This window comes from Salpingoeca rosetta, assembly GCF_000188695.1.
Source record: "Salpingoeca rosetta unplaced genomic scaffold supercont1.5, whole genome shotgun sequence".
Lineage (NCBI taxonomy): Eukaryota > Choanoflagellata > Craspedida > Salpingoecidae > Salpingoeca > Salpingoeca rosetta.
The window spans coordinates 326,368-340,635 of NW_004754929.1; the positions used below are offsets into that span (position 1 = coordinate 326,368).

Sequence of the window (14,268 nt, forward strand, 5' to 3'; positions counted from 1 at the left end):
TTGCTGGCGTACAAGGCACGCGTGTGACTGTGACCGGTGAGCGTTTGCTTGGAGGCGGAAGCTCCATTGCTGCTGTACAGGTTGCTGGTGTGGAAACACGTGTGATTGAGTCCAGCAACAACACGCATGTTGTGCTGCGAGCAAGCAACGGCACGGGGAGCGGAGACATTGAGCTGATTGCGGACACGGGCGCGAAGACTGTGGCGAATGTGACGTTCAGCTACCTGGAGCTGGGTGTTATTACTGCAGTGCGCCCGGCTATTGGGCGCGTGGGCACGCTCGTGACGATTGAGGGCGAGCGGCTTCAGAGCGGAGGGAGCGCTGTGGCACGCGTTGACCTGGGTGGTGTTCCTGCAACGCTGCTGCACGGCAATGACAGCACGGTTGTTGTGATTTGCTCTGCAGGCAGCGGTGCTGGTGCGGTGCGCGTGACAAGTGACGTTGGCGGCTTTGTGGAAGGTTTGCTGTGGACATTTGTGGACTCACGCATCGACAGTGTGGAGCCGAGTCAGGGCCAAGAAGGCACCGTTGTACGCATCCACGGGAGTGGGCTGTTTGGGGGCGCGACGGGCGTGGCCTCTGTGACCGTGGCAGGTGTTGCGGCAACGCTGCGCAGCCCAATTCTTGACTACTTTGCCGTGGTTGAGCTTGGCAGCGCGCCTGCTGGTACAAGCGGTGCTGTCGTGGTGGTTGCAGAGAGCGGAGCGCGGGTTGTGTCTTCACAGACGTTCACGTATGCGGAGCCGGCGACCATCGCTGCGGTTTCGCCATCGAGTGGGCAGGTAGGCACTCGCGTGACCATCACGGGCACGAACCTTCTTGGTGGCGGCGCTGCTGTTGAGCGGGTGACCCTTGCTGGCGTTGAGGCGTCGCTTGTGGCGCAGAGCGCGACCCAGATTGTGGTTGTCGCGTCCCCAAGCCGTGAGCGGGCAGCCGGGCCTGTCGTGGTGTACAGCGATACTGGTGCGTTTGCGCGGCTGGAGAGCGCGTTTGCGTACCAGATTCCCGGACGCATTTCGACGCTTTCCCCGAGCAGCGGGCAGGCTGGCACCGTGGTTGAACTGACCGGGTTCAACCTGCTTGGTGGCGGAAGCGCGCTCTCCTCACTGTCTGTCCATGGCGTTGAGGTTGAGCAGGTAACGTTTGCCAGCGATGCGCTCATCGCGTTTGTCGTGCCTCTGACGTCGGTGCAAGGGCTGGGTGATGTGCGCATTGTGTCGGCGAGCGGTGCCACGGTTGAAGCCGGGGACGCATTTACGCTGCTTGAGCCTGGGCGCATTGTGGGCGTTGCCCCCGAGCGCGGCCAGGAAGGCACGTTTGTGACGATTGTGGGCGAGCGGCTGCTGGGCGGCGGCGAGACGATTGCGCGAGCGGTGCTTGGTGCAACTGCTGCCGAAGCTGTTGTATCGTCGAGTGATGCTCGGGTGGTTGTCAGGGCTGGCGCAGCAGTGACCTTTGGGCCTGTTGGCGTGACGCTGTGGGCGGACACGGGCGCAGTTGTGAACACATCTGCGGGCCTGTTTGAGTACCTGGCACCTGGCATGGTTGCGAGCGTGTTACCTGTGAGTGGACAGGCTGGCACGCAGGTTGTGATTGAGGGCATGGAGCTGCTGGGCCATGAGACAGCGTTGGAGGCGGTGACGCTTGGCGGCGTGCAGGCGGCGGCGATTCTGAGCTTCAACCGGACGCACGTCGTGGTGACTGCTGGAGACGGCCCTGCGAGCACGGGGCCGGTTGTGCTGACTGCAAGCAACGGCTCGCGTGTGACTGGCGGCGCTGTGTGGACGCAGCTGGAGCGCGGCGCCATTGGCTCGGTGCAGCCGAGCAGCGGCCATGGCGGGACGCGCGTGACGATCACCGGGCAGCGCTTGCTTGGTGGCGGTGCTGCGCTTGCCTCTGTTGAGCTTGGGGGTGTGCTGGCGACGGAGATTGCCTGGGCCAACGACACTGTGGCTGTGGTGTCTGCCGGTGCAAGCGGCAGCGCGCTCGCTGGTGGAAATGTGACGCTGGTGGCGGACACTGGTGCTGTGACAACCGGGTCTGGCCTGTGGGCGTACGTTGCCCCGGCAGTCATCTCGTCTGTGGCGCCGACATCTGGTCAGGCCGGCACCGTGGTCACCATCCGCGGCAACAACCTCTCCATGGGTGGCGCCGTGCGTGAGGTGTTCCTTGCTGGCATCCCTGCTGTATCTGTTTCGCTTGTCAATGACAGCTTTGTTGTTGCCCATGCCAGTGGGGCATTGTCGGGGCGGTCTTCTCCTGCCGTTGTACGCAACAACTTCGGAGCTTTCGTGTCGTCATCCGTGAACTGGACGTACGTGCCGGCTGGTGCTGTTGACATCACACGCCCTGCTCGAGCCCAGTTCGGCACTCGCGTGACTGTGACTGGGTCCAACCTGCTTCAGGGTGGTGCTATCATTGCCTCTGCTTCGATGGCTGGGGTTCCTTGTACGGTGCTGTCGAGCAATGATACGACAGTTGTTGTGTCTGTGGCTGGTAACTTTGCTGCCACCGTTGCCAGTCCTTCGATGACGCTGGTTTCTGATTCGGGTGCTGTGATCACGTTCACTTCGTCCACAACGGCCGAACCGTCGGGCGTGGTGACCGCCATTTCCCCGTCTTCTGGTCAGTATGGCACATTTGTCACGCTGTCGGGGACGCAGCTGCTTGCGCATGCATCGAATTTGCGGACTGTGTCCCTGGCGGGTACGCAAGTGCTGTCGATCGAGTCGGCCACAGAGTCGGAAGTCATCGTGCGGGCCGGCCTGGGCGTAAACGGCACTGCTGGATCTCCCCGGCTGCGCGCATCTTCGGGTGGCGTTGTGGCTGCAGCGACCGGAGTCAATTTCACGTATGTGCGACAGGGCCGCATCGACACTGTCTCTCCTCTGTTTGGGCAGCTTGGTACCCTTGTGACTATCTCTGGGGAGCACCTGCTTAGCGGTGGCTCAAGTGCTAGTCGCGTTCTCCTGGCGGGCCTACCGGCTGCCGTTGTCTCGAGCAACAGCTCAGTGGTTGTGGCACGTGCGCCGTTGTCGAACTCGACATCCATCCGGACCGGCTCCGTTGTGGTGCTTGCAAATACGGGCGCTTTGTCTGCCGAAAGCTCAACCACATTCACCTTCCGGCCAGCGGGTTTCATTGCAAGCGTGTCCCCTTCATTTGGTCAGCGTGGCACGTATGTTGAGATTGCGGGGAACCGGCTGCTCGATGGCTCTGGTTTGCGGGAGGTGCTATTGGCCGATGTGCCAGCCGAGGTCCTGAGCGCGAACGACACGTTTGCGCTCGTTCGTGCGCAGGCATCCCTGCCGCGTGTTGGTGACGTCGTGGTGCGATCTGACTCTGGGTATGAGGTTGTATCATCTCAGGCGTTTGTCTACATTGCGCCGCAACACCCCGACACAGTTGTGCCAGCGTCAGGCCAATTTGGGACGCGCGTGACCATCAATGGAACAGGCCTTTTGGGCGGCGGTGCCACTGTGCAGACTGTGCAGTTTGACGCCGTGGCTGGCTCTGACCCTCGCGTGACGGCAGCTGGCATTGAGGTTTCTGCACCTGGCGGTGCCGCTGGTGTGCGGAACATTACGGTCGTGGCAAACACTGGCGCATACTTCACAGTGGCGCGTGCCTTCACTGTCATCGCCGAACCAAACGTGACAGCGATTACGCCGTCCTCTGGCCAAGCCGGCGCGTACGTCACTGTGTCTGGCACCGAACTCCTGGGTGGTGGTGCGTTTGCTGAACGCGTGTTCCTGGCCGGCGTGGAGGCGGACGTGGTCACGTCCTCGCCATCGAGTGTGGTGGTTCGTGCGCCTGTCTCAGTTGCCAAAGTGGGCCCCACTGTGATTGTTGCTGACACGGGAGCCACGACGACCTCGCTGCTCAACTTCACCTTCACCCCGCAGCTGTCCGTGACAAGTGTGAGCCCAAGCTCTGGCCAAGGCGGCACTCGTGTGACTGTTTTGGGGGCCAACCTTCGCTTGGGCTCGTCTGCGGTGACTGGTGTGCTTCTTGGAAGCGCGGCCTGCTCGCTCATCTCTGAGAATGACACGGCTGTTGTTTGTGCTGCTGGCGTCGCCTCGGCGGGATCCGTTCCCGTGACAGTTGAGGCGAGCTCGGGTGCTTTTGCTTCGGTCGGCGGCGTGCTTGCATTTGAATATCTGGATGCCGGCGTGATCAATTCCGTTGAGCCCGGGTCTGGCCAGCAAGGCACGCGCGTGGTCGTTTCGGGGCTGCGCCTGCTTGGCGGCGGCATTCGCGTGGACCAAGCGTTCCTCGGTGGTGTTGAGGCAACGATCCGGTCTTCATCGGCCTTTGCGGTCACGCTCGCTGCTGGTAACGGCTCCGAGCCGTCCAGCGGTGACATTGTGCTCATCGCTGACACGGGAGCTGTGGTGAGCCGCTCGGGTATGTGGACGTACACCGAGCCGTGTGGCGTGACAGACGTGTCGCCCCCTTCTGGGCAGGCGGGAACGCTTGTGACGATCACGGGCACCGGGTTCCCATGCACCGGCAGCAGCGTGTCGACAGTGTCCCTGGGTGGCGTGGGCGCGAGCATTCGCACCCAATCTGCCACCCAGATTGTTGTTGAGGCGCCATCCGGCTCTGGCCAGGGGGATGTTGTGGTCACGGCGGATGACGGCAGCTTTGCCGTGTCTCGTGGCGGTTGGGAGTTTAGTCGCATCTCAAGCGTGACGCCGGCTTCAGGCCAGTTTGGCACTGCGGTCACAGTCGCTGGGCAAGGCCTGCGCCTCGGCTTCAGCTCCGTGACGCAAGTGAGGCTGGGAGATGTTGCTGCGACAATCCTGTCGGAGAACAACACGCACGTGGTTGTTCGCGCTGGAACAGGCTCTCTCGTCGGTGTGCCGGTGGACGTGCAGGTCATTTCGTCTGGCGCGACGACCGTGCAGCAGTCGGTGGCTTGGACCTACCTCCGAGACGGCGTGGTGTCGTCGGTGGTTCCGGTGCAGGGCCAGCGGGGCACCCGCGTGACAGTGCGCGGTGAGCGCTTGCTCGGCGGCGGAAGCCGCCTCGAGCGTGTCCTGCTCGGTGACATCGCTGTGGACCGCATCCTGTCCTACAACGACACTGTTGTGGTTGTGGAGGCTGGCCTCTCCAACTCAAGCGCAGTCGTGGATGTGACGCTTGTGTCCGACACGCTGGCGGGGGTCACTGGCGAGAACGTGTTCACCTACGTTGAGCCAATGACACTGTATGGTTTGACGCGGGCAACTGGACAGGCGGGCACTGAGACTACCCTGCTAGGTCGCAGCCTCCTCGGGGGTTCGCTCGCTGTCACGGAAGTGCTCCTGGCGGGAACTGGAGCGCAGGTCATCGGCTTCAACGACACGCACGTGACTGTTCGTGCCCTGGCAGGCACGCCCGGTCAAGGCAACGTGGTGATTCGCACCAGCAATGGTGCTTACCTAGTCGCCATCAACGGCTGGAGCTTCAGCACGCCGGGCGCGATTGCCGCTGTCGAGCCTGTCTCTGGGCAGGCCGGCACCCGCGTGACCATTGTTGGCTCTCGCCTGCTGGGCGGTGGCTCCCGCGTGGCCAGTGTGGCGCTGGGCTCAGTCGTGCACACGTCCAGCGTGATCAGTGGCAATGACACACAGGTGGTTCTTGACGCCCTTGCGGGCCCGCCCGGCCTTTCTGATGTCATCATCACATCTGATACCAGGGCCACCGTGACGGCAGAGAATGTGTGGACCTACTTGCAGCCGGGTGTCATCCAGAGCGTTGATCCCCAGAGCGGCCAGGTCGGCACTCGCATCACCATCGTGGGCAGTGGCCTCCTTGGTGGCTCTGCTTTCGCTCGGGAGGTTGTGATGGGCAACTCAGTCCCTTGCTCTGTGCTTCGGGGCAACGACTCTGTTGTCGTGTGTGTGCTCGCTGACGCTGGTTCACCCGCTGCTGCCGTGGACGTCACGGTCGTGGGTGCTCGCGGTTCACGCGTGGTCGCATCTTTGGCCTTTGAAGTGTTGCCTGCCAGCAACATCACCTCGGTGTCCCCGCCCATGGGGCAGTACGGCACCATCATCACCGTGCATGGCTCTCGCCTGCGCGGTGGCGCGGACCGCGTTGTCTCGGCCACACTCGCGGGTGCCCCGGGCAGTGCGCGAGTCGTGCGTGAGAATGACACTGTCGTCCTCGTGCAGGTCCTCGTGGCGATGCCGGTGGCATTTGCAGACCTGAGGCTCACCGCTTCCTCTGGCGCGACAGTGACCTTCCCCAGCGCTTTCACTGCCCTCCTGCCCGGAACCATTGCAAGCGTCTTGCCGTTGCAAGGGCAAGCGGGCACCCGGGTGACAGTCACCGGAGCTCGCCTGCGTGGTGGCTCGGCTGCTGTCACGCGGGCAACCATTGCCGGAGTCGAAGCAACGGTTGTGGTGGAGTCCAATGACGTCGTGGTTCTGAGAGCAACAGCCGCCATGGCGCATCCATTGCAAGGCCCTGTTGTGGTCGTTGGCGAAGCAGGATCGCTTGTGTCAAATGCAATGATCAACTTCACGTACCTTGAGCAAGGTGTGGTGACCGCGGCTACCCCAGCCTATGGACAGCGCCACACCAGGGTGACGGTGACGGGCACCAACATATTGGGCGGCGGCAGTCGCATCGTCAACGCATCATTTGGCGGTGTGAGTGCACTGGACGTGCTGGCATCCAACAACTCCATGGCCGTTGTAATTGCCCCGCGTCTCCTTCCGGGACAGCATTCAATCCAGCTCGTCGCAGACTCTGGTGCTGTTGTGTCCAGCTCAAACCTGTTCACCGCACGCCTGGAGGGCAACATCACGTCTTTGATGCCAGGCTCGGGCCAACGCGGAACGCGCATCACCGTCAACGGCAATCGCCTGCGTGGCTCCGGGAATGAGGTTGTGTCTGCTTGGGTCGGCAATGTTCCGGCAACCGTGGTCAGTGAGGGCAACTCCCAGGTTGTCATCAGACCCACCAGCAGCGGAGCGGCGGGGACCTCCGTAAGGATCGTGCTCGTTGCTGACACGGGCGCTCGCGTTGAGACCGCCACCGTGCAGTTTGACTTTGTCCCACCGGGTGACATCCAAGCCGTTGGCCCAGCCTCTGGTCAAGAAGGCACCCTCGTGACGATCCGTGGCGAGAGGCTGCTGGGCAACGGCACAGCCTTGGCGTACACCTACATTGGTGGTGTGGCTGCCCAGATTGTGAGCGCATCTAACGACGAAGTCGTCGTCGTTGCTGGCCGATCAAGCAATCGCTTTACACTGGATCAGCATCCCGTCATCTCGGACATAGTGCTCGTGGCTGACAACGGTGCAGAGGTCGTTGCTGCTTCGAGCTTCACATACCTGCGCCCGGGCGTCATTTCGTCCGTGTTTCCTCTGTCAGGTCAGGCGGGAACCCGCGTGGGCATCTCTGGGGTGCGTCTCTTTGGTGGTGGCTCGCGCATTGTCAGCGTGTACCTTGGTGCGACGCAAGCACAGGTCATCACACAAACCGTGCACGCAGTCGTCGTCACCGCAAAGGCTGGAAACGTGTCAGCATCGCCAGAGCCAATTCGCATCGTGGCTGACACCGGGGCGGTTGTGACCTTGAACGACACGTGGTCCTACGTGCAGGCTGGGCGCGTCGCTTCGGTCAACCCCGCATCGGGCCACCAAGGGACGCTGGTCACAATTCAGGGCACGAGCCTCCTCGGGGGTGGAACCACTGCCGTGTCAGTCATGCTTGCTGGTAGCTCTGCGCTCGTGCTCTCCAGCAACGCCACAGATGTGGTGGTGACAGCAGGGCCTGGTGCCCAGAGTTCAGGAGATGTGGTCATCGTGTCTGAAACGGGCGCTACAGTGGCTCGTGGCGCTGCTTGGACGTACGTTGAACCTGGATTCATCCAACGTGCATCCCCTGCGTCGGGTACCGCTGGTACTCGCGTCACAATCACGGGCGCATCTTTGCTGGGCGGCGCCTCGACGCTCGCACGAGTCACGCTTGCGGGAGTGCCTGTGGACTCGATTGATCACCAGAGCAACGAAGTGGTCATCGTAACAGCAGCCTCAGGCGCGCAACGCATGGGCGCCATCGTGCTCACAGCTGATACCGGCGCTGTGGTGCAGCGGCTCAACTTCTGGGACTACATCGCCACGCCCGTGGTGGGTGAGATTGAGCCGAGCAGCGGACAGCTGGGCACTGTGGTGACGATCCGCGGCAGCAACCTGCTGGCCGGTGGCGAAGCGCTGCAGCTGGTGACGCTCGCCGGCGTGCCTGCAGAGGCCATTCTTTCCAGCAACAACAGCGTGGTGACGGTGTCGAGCGCTCAGGGCAGCGGCGCCACCGGCCCGGCTGTCCTGGTGGCTGCGGAGACAGGCGGTCGCGCTGTGGGCACCCCTTCTGTGAACTACACATACCTTGCTGGCAGCAGCATTGCTTCTGTGCAGCCTGCGAGCGGCCAGGGCGGCACGTTTGTTGACATTGTTGGCGAGCGCCTTCTGTCCGGTGGCAGTGCAGTGGCGGCGGTGAGCTTGGCTGGCGTTGCGGCTGAGGTGATCTCGGGCAACGATACGTTTGTGCGTGCGCGTGCGGGGCCATCGGCTGTGACCTTGACAGGCGACGTGGTCGTGACAGCAGACACGGGAGGCCGTGCCGAGCTCGTGAACGCGTGGGCGTACAACACGGCTGGTGTCGTTGATGCCGTAGTGCCAGGCTCTGGACAGCGTGGGACGCGCGTCACCATCCAAGGCACGCGACTGCTTGGCGAGGGCACGCGCGCGGTGCGCGTGTCCCTGGGAGATGTGCGTGCACACATCGTGGAAAGCACTGCGACAGCTGTCGTTGTGGTTTACCCCGGCCGCGTCACGCTTGGCGTGCATGATGTTGAGGTCGAGTCTGACACGGGGTCGGTGGTGTCTGCCCCGGCCGCGTGGACGGCTCTGGACAACGGCGTGGTGCACTCTGTCAACCCGGATGTGGGCCACGGTGGTACGGTTGTGACCATCCGCGGCGTGCGGCTGCTGGGCGGCGGCGACAGCGTTGCCGACGTTGCCCTTGCTGGTGTTGTGACTGCCAATGTGGTGAGCGCAAACAACAGCGTCGTGGTTGTCGTCGCTGAGCTTCAGGCGCAGGCGGTGACACTGGGTGACGTGGTGGTGCGTGCAGACACCAACGCAACGGTGGTGTCCAGCACGGGCCTGTTCGACTACGTGGCCCCTGGCGAGATTGTGAGCGTGTCGCCGTCGTCGGGCCAGCTGGGCACTGTGGTGACAATTGAGGGCAGGTCGCTCCGCGGCGGCTCGTCTGCCGTGGTTGACGTCGTGCTTGGCGGCGTGTCTGCGCTCGATGTGGTGTCTGAGAACGACACGCGCGTGGTTGCTGTGGCTGGGCCCAGCAGCGGAGCAACCGGTACGGAGAGCGTGCAGGTTGTGGGGCAGCAGGGATCTGTGGTTGCTCGTCCCAGCGTGTGGTCGTATGTTGCACCGGCAGAGGTGCTGGATGTGGCGCCCCAGCAGGGCCGGGCTGGAACACGGGTGACCGTGCGAGGCCAAGGCCTGCTGCAGGGCGGTGGGCGTATTGCGCAGGCAACCGTGGCTGGCGTGACAACCGCGCGCATTGTCGACAGCAACGACACAACCGTCGTTCTCGAGGCCGAGGTGGCACCGGCAGGCGTCACGCCTGTGGGCGACGTGCAGCTTGTCTCTGACACAGGCGCACGAGTGAACGCAAGCGTGACCTGGCAGTATCTTGCTGCAGCTGTGATTGACTCTGTGCAGCCCACAAGCGGGCAGGAGGGCGTTTTCGTTGAGTTGCGAGGCCAGCACCTGCTTGGTGGCGGCAGCGCCATTGTGGATGCCTCACTTGCTGGCGTTGCTGTTGAGCGCGTTGTGCAGAGCAACGACACGTTTGTGCGGGTTGTTGCTGGCGCGAAGAACGCGTCTGTGGTGGGCGACGTGGTCGCGCGCGGAGACACAGGTGCCCTGCTGCGAGTTGTGAACGGCTGGCAGTACGCAGTGCCGAGTGTGATCAACTCTGTTGTGCCGGCGTCTGGGCAAGAAGGCACGCTGGTCACCGTCAGTGGCGTGCGTCTGCTGGGCAGCCTCCCTGGCAGGATCACGTTCGTTGAGGTGTGCGGCACAGAGGCCGAGGTTGTGAGCGAGAGCGATACGCTTGTGGTTGCGCGACTGCGGTCCAACGGCGGAGCGAGCCAGCTTGGCGATGTGGTCGTGCGGGCAGACAATGGCGCACGCACTCGCGCCGTGAATGGCTTCACGTACCTGAGCACGTCCATGATCGCGGCAGTGACGCCCGCAGAAGGGCAGTACGGAACGCGCGTGACCATCACGGGCCAGCGGCTGCTCGGCGGCGGTGCGGCGGTGCAGGCTGTGGAGCTTGCGGGCGTTGCAGCAACGGTGGTGAGTGGCAGTGACACAGAAGTTGTTGTCGCTGCTGGCAATGGCACGGCTGGAGACGTCGGCGACGTGGTGATCACGAGTGACTCCGGCGCCGTGTCTGTTGATGCCCTTGCTTGGCGATACCTGGATGCATCGCACATCACGTCTGTGACACCAAGGCACGGCCAGAAAGGTACAGTTGTCACAATCAACGGGACACTGCTTCGCGGGCACGGTAGCGGCGTTGCGGTGGTGTTACTGGCCGGCGAGGCTGCGAATGTCCTGTCTGAGAGTGACACAAGCGTTGTCGTTGCAGCGAGCGCCTTTGGCGGCAGCAAGTCCGGGCCTGTGACGATTATTGCGTCCAACGGTGCCACGGCGGTGTCTACACCAACGGCATTTGAGTACCGCGCCCCTGGTGCGGTGTCTGCGATTGTTCCGAACAGTGGACACCGAGGCACGTACGTCACCATCAAGGGCAGCAACCTGCGCGGCCATGGCCCGACGGTGATGAGCGTGACGCTCGGTGGTGTTGCTGGGCACATCGTTTCGGAGAACAGCAGCAGCGTTGTTGTGCGCGTGGAGCGGCTGAGCGTCGCCGTTGCGACGCCCGTGGACGTGGTGCTGACGTCGAGGTCTGGTGCGCAGGTGGCCGCTGCAGGTGCATTTACGTACTTGGTTGAAGGCTCGGTTGCAGACCTGCTACCGGCACAAGGCCAGCGCGGGACAGCGGTGTCGCTGTCTGGCTCGAACCTGTGCGGTGGCGGTACGGCGATTGTTGCGGTGACACTGGGCGGTGTCGCCGCCAGCCTCAAGCCGACATCCACGTGCAACCTGGTGCAGTTTGTGGCTGGCAGCCGCAACAATACGGCTGCTGAGGCCGTTGATGTTGTGCTCGAGAGCAACACGGGCGCGCTGATTGAGGGCACGGGCCGATGGACGTATGTGGTTGAGGGCGCCATCTCCAGTGTGCTCCCACCTGGCGGCGTCGCAGGAACGCTCGTGACCATCCGGGGCTCCAACTTGCTTGGCGGCGGCTCGACTGCGGCTGGTGTGACGCTTGCCGGCGTGAGCGCAAGCGTGGAGCAAGCGAACGCCACTCACGTGATTGTCACTGCCAACCGCGGCACGACAGCAGGCGACGTTGTGGTGACCAGCGACACGGGCTCGAATGTTGTGTTGCAGGACGGGTTTACGTACAGCCGCATCAGCAGCGTGTCGCCGGCGGAAGGCCAGGAAGGCACGCGTGTGCGGTTGGATGGCGTTGGGTTCTTTACAGGCGGCGCCTCCGTGGATCGTGTGGAGATTTGCGGCGTGGCATCGTCTGTGACAAACCAGAGCGACAGCCGATTGGACGTGGTTGTGCCCGCAGCCACGACACTTGTGCCACCCCTTAGGTGCGACGTGGAGGTGGTGAGCGCGTTTGGCGTTAGCATTGTCGCAGCGGACGCGTTTGACTATCTGGAGCCTGGTGAGATTGCTGCCGTGACACCAACGAGCGGGCACGAGGGCACTGTTGTGACTGTGTCTGGCGCGCGCTTGCTTGGCGGCGGATCCCAGGTGGCGTCTGTGACATTTGCAGGCGTGGAGGTGCATGACGTTCTGACGCAGAGCGACAGCGAGATTGTGGCTGTGCTGCGCAGCGGCGGTGCTGGGGGCTCGGGCGACGTTGTCGTGGAGTCGGACACCGGTGCCGTCGTGCGGCTTGCGGCGGGCTTCCGGTATGTGCCGCAGGCGCAGATCCTGCACTTGACGCGGGCGAGCGGGCAGGTTGGCACGGAAACGACCATCGTTGGCGAGGGCTTGCAGATGGGCGACGTGATTGTGAGCGTGCTGCTGGCTGGCGTGCCAGCGCAGGTGCTGTCGCAATCGGACGTGAACGTGACAGTGCGGGCGAACACAAGCACGCCAGCGACTGGCGATGTGATGCTGGTTGCAGGGAGTGGTGCCTTTGTTGAGCTGGTCAACGGCTGGACCTACGACGACGCCGGTGCCATTGAGGACGTGCAGCCAGCGCAAGGATTTGCCGGCAACCTGGTGACGATTAGCGGTCGCGGCCTGCGAGGCGGAAGCGCCGCTGTGACTCGCGTCACCCTTGTGGGTGTGCTGGCGACAGAGATTGTGCACGAAAACGACACGGTTGTTGTGGTGCGCGCGGGCTTGCCTGTGGATCCGTTTGTGATGCAAACAGGCCGGGTGGTGGTGATGGGCAGCAGCGGAGCCACCATCACCGCGCTGGACGCTTTTACGTACAACGTTGCTGGCGACATCACAGACGTGTCGCCGTCGTTTGGCCGGGTTGGCACGCGCGTGCGCCTCTTGGGCAGCAATTTGCTTGGCGGTGGAACGTCGGCAGAGGTGCGGTTCGGCGGTGTGACAGGCGCTGTCACTGCGGTATCTGAGACTGCCATTGACGTCACTGTGCCTGCTGCGTCTGGGCCCAGCGGACTCGTGAATGTGAGCATTGTCTCTGATAGCGGATCCCATGTGTTGGAGGTTGCAGGCTTCCGGTACACGGCCCCAGGCAGTGTGGCGGCGGTGGCGCCTTCCAGCGGCCACGAGGGCACAGTTGTGACGATTTCGGGTGCAAGCCTGCTGGCAGAAGAGGCTGACGCTGCCCGCGTGACGCTTGGCGGCGTGAACGCGACTGTGGTGTTCGCCAACGACACGCGTTTGGTCGTGGTGGCTGGTGCTTCCTCGACAGCCGGGCTTGGCGACGTGTTTATCGAGACGGTCGGTGGCGCGCGTCTGCTGGCAGCCAATGCATGGATGTACGTTGCGCAAGCGACGATTACGGATGTGCAGCCTGGCTCTGGGCAGGTTGGCACGCGGGTGACCATCAGGGGCACGGGCTTGCGCTGCGGTGGCGCAGCAGTGACGAGCGTGCTTCTGGGCTCTGCAGTGGCGCCCGTTGTCACGGAAGACGACACGACAGTAATTGCGGAGGCGCCAGCACGTGCGGTTGGTGCATCACCTGTTGACGTGACAGTTGTGGCCGACACGGGTGCATATGTGACCGCCGACGACGCGTGGACGTTTGTGACAGCAGGCGCTGTGAGCTCGGTGGTGCCGAGCAGCGGACAGGAAGGCACACGGGTCACGTTGAGCGGAACCAACCTGCTTGGGTCTGGCAGCGGCGTGGACCAGGTGCTGCTTGCGGGCGTTTCTGCGACAGTTGTGAGCGCAGCCTCTTCTGAAGTGGTTGTGATTACGTCTGCGCTGCCTGGTGGCGTCGTCGGTCCTGTGACTGGCAACGTGACGGTTGTGTCGACGTCGGGAGCCTTGGTGCATGCTGACACGGACTCATTTACATACGTGCGGGCGGGCGCAGTGACGGGCGTGTCGCCGCTTGCTGGCGTACAAGGCACGCGTGTGACTGTGACCGGTGAGCGTTTGCTTGGAGGCGGAAGCTCCATTGCTGCTGTACAGGTTGCTGGTGTGGAAACACGTGTGATTGAGTCCAGCAACAACACGCATGTTGTGCTGCGAGCAAGCAACGGCACGGGGAGCGGAGACATTGAGCTGATTGCGGACACGGGCGCGAAGACTGTGGCGAATGTGACGTTCAGCTACCTGGAGCTGGGTGTTATTACTGCAGTGCGCCCGGCTATTGGGCGCGTGGGCACGCTCGTGACGATTGAGGGCGAGCGGCTTCAGAGCGGAGGGAGCGCTGTGGCACGCGTTGACCTGGGTGGTGTTCCTGCAACGCTGCTGCACGGCAATGACAGCACGGTTGTTGTGATTTGCTCTGCAGGCAGCGGTGCTGGTGCGGTGCGCGTGACAAGTGACGTTGGCGGCTTTGTGGAAGGTTTGCTGTGGACATTTGTGGACTCACGCATCGACAGTGTGGAGCCGAGTCAGGGCTCAGAAGCGACACGTGTGACGACATCTCCTGCAAGAGGGCTGTTTG

The 14,268-nt window shown here is 63.1% G+C and overlaps 1 protein-coding gene across 1 annotated transcript in view; it reads left to right on the forward strand.

Moving 5' to 3' along the window:
* PTSG_11840 (uncharacterized protein) overlaps positions 1-14,268 on the forward strand; it is a gene marked incomplete at both ends in the record, with an annotated part of 40,737 nt that overhangs the window by 8,100 nt on the left and 18,369 nt on the right. Inside the window, one exon of the mRNA XM_004996562.1 lies at positions 16-14,049. Within this exon, the coding sequence (XP_004996619.1) occupies positions 16-14,049 (14,034 nt within the window). The remainder of the gene's footprint in view (positions 1-15; positions 14,050-14,268) is intronic.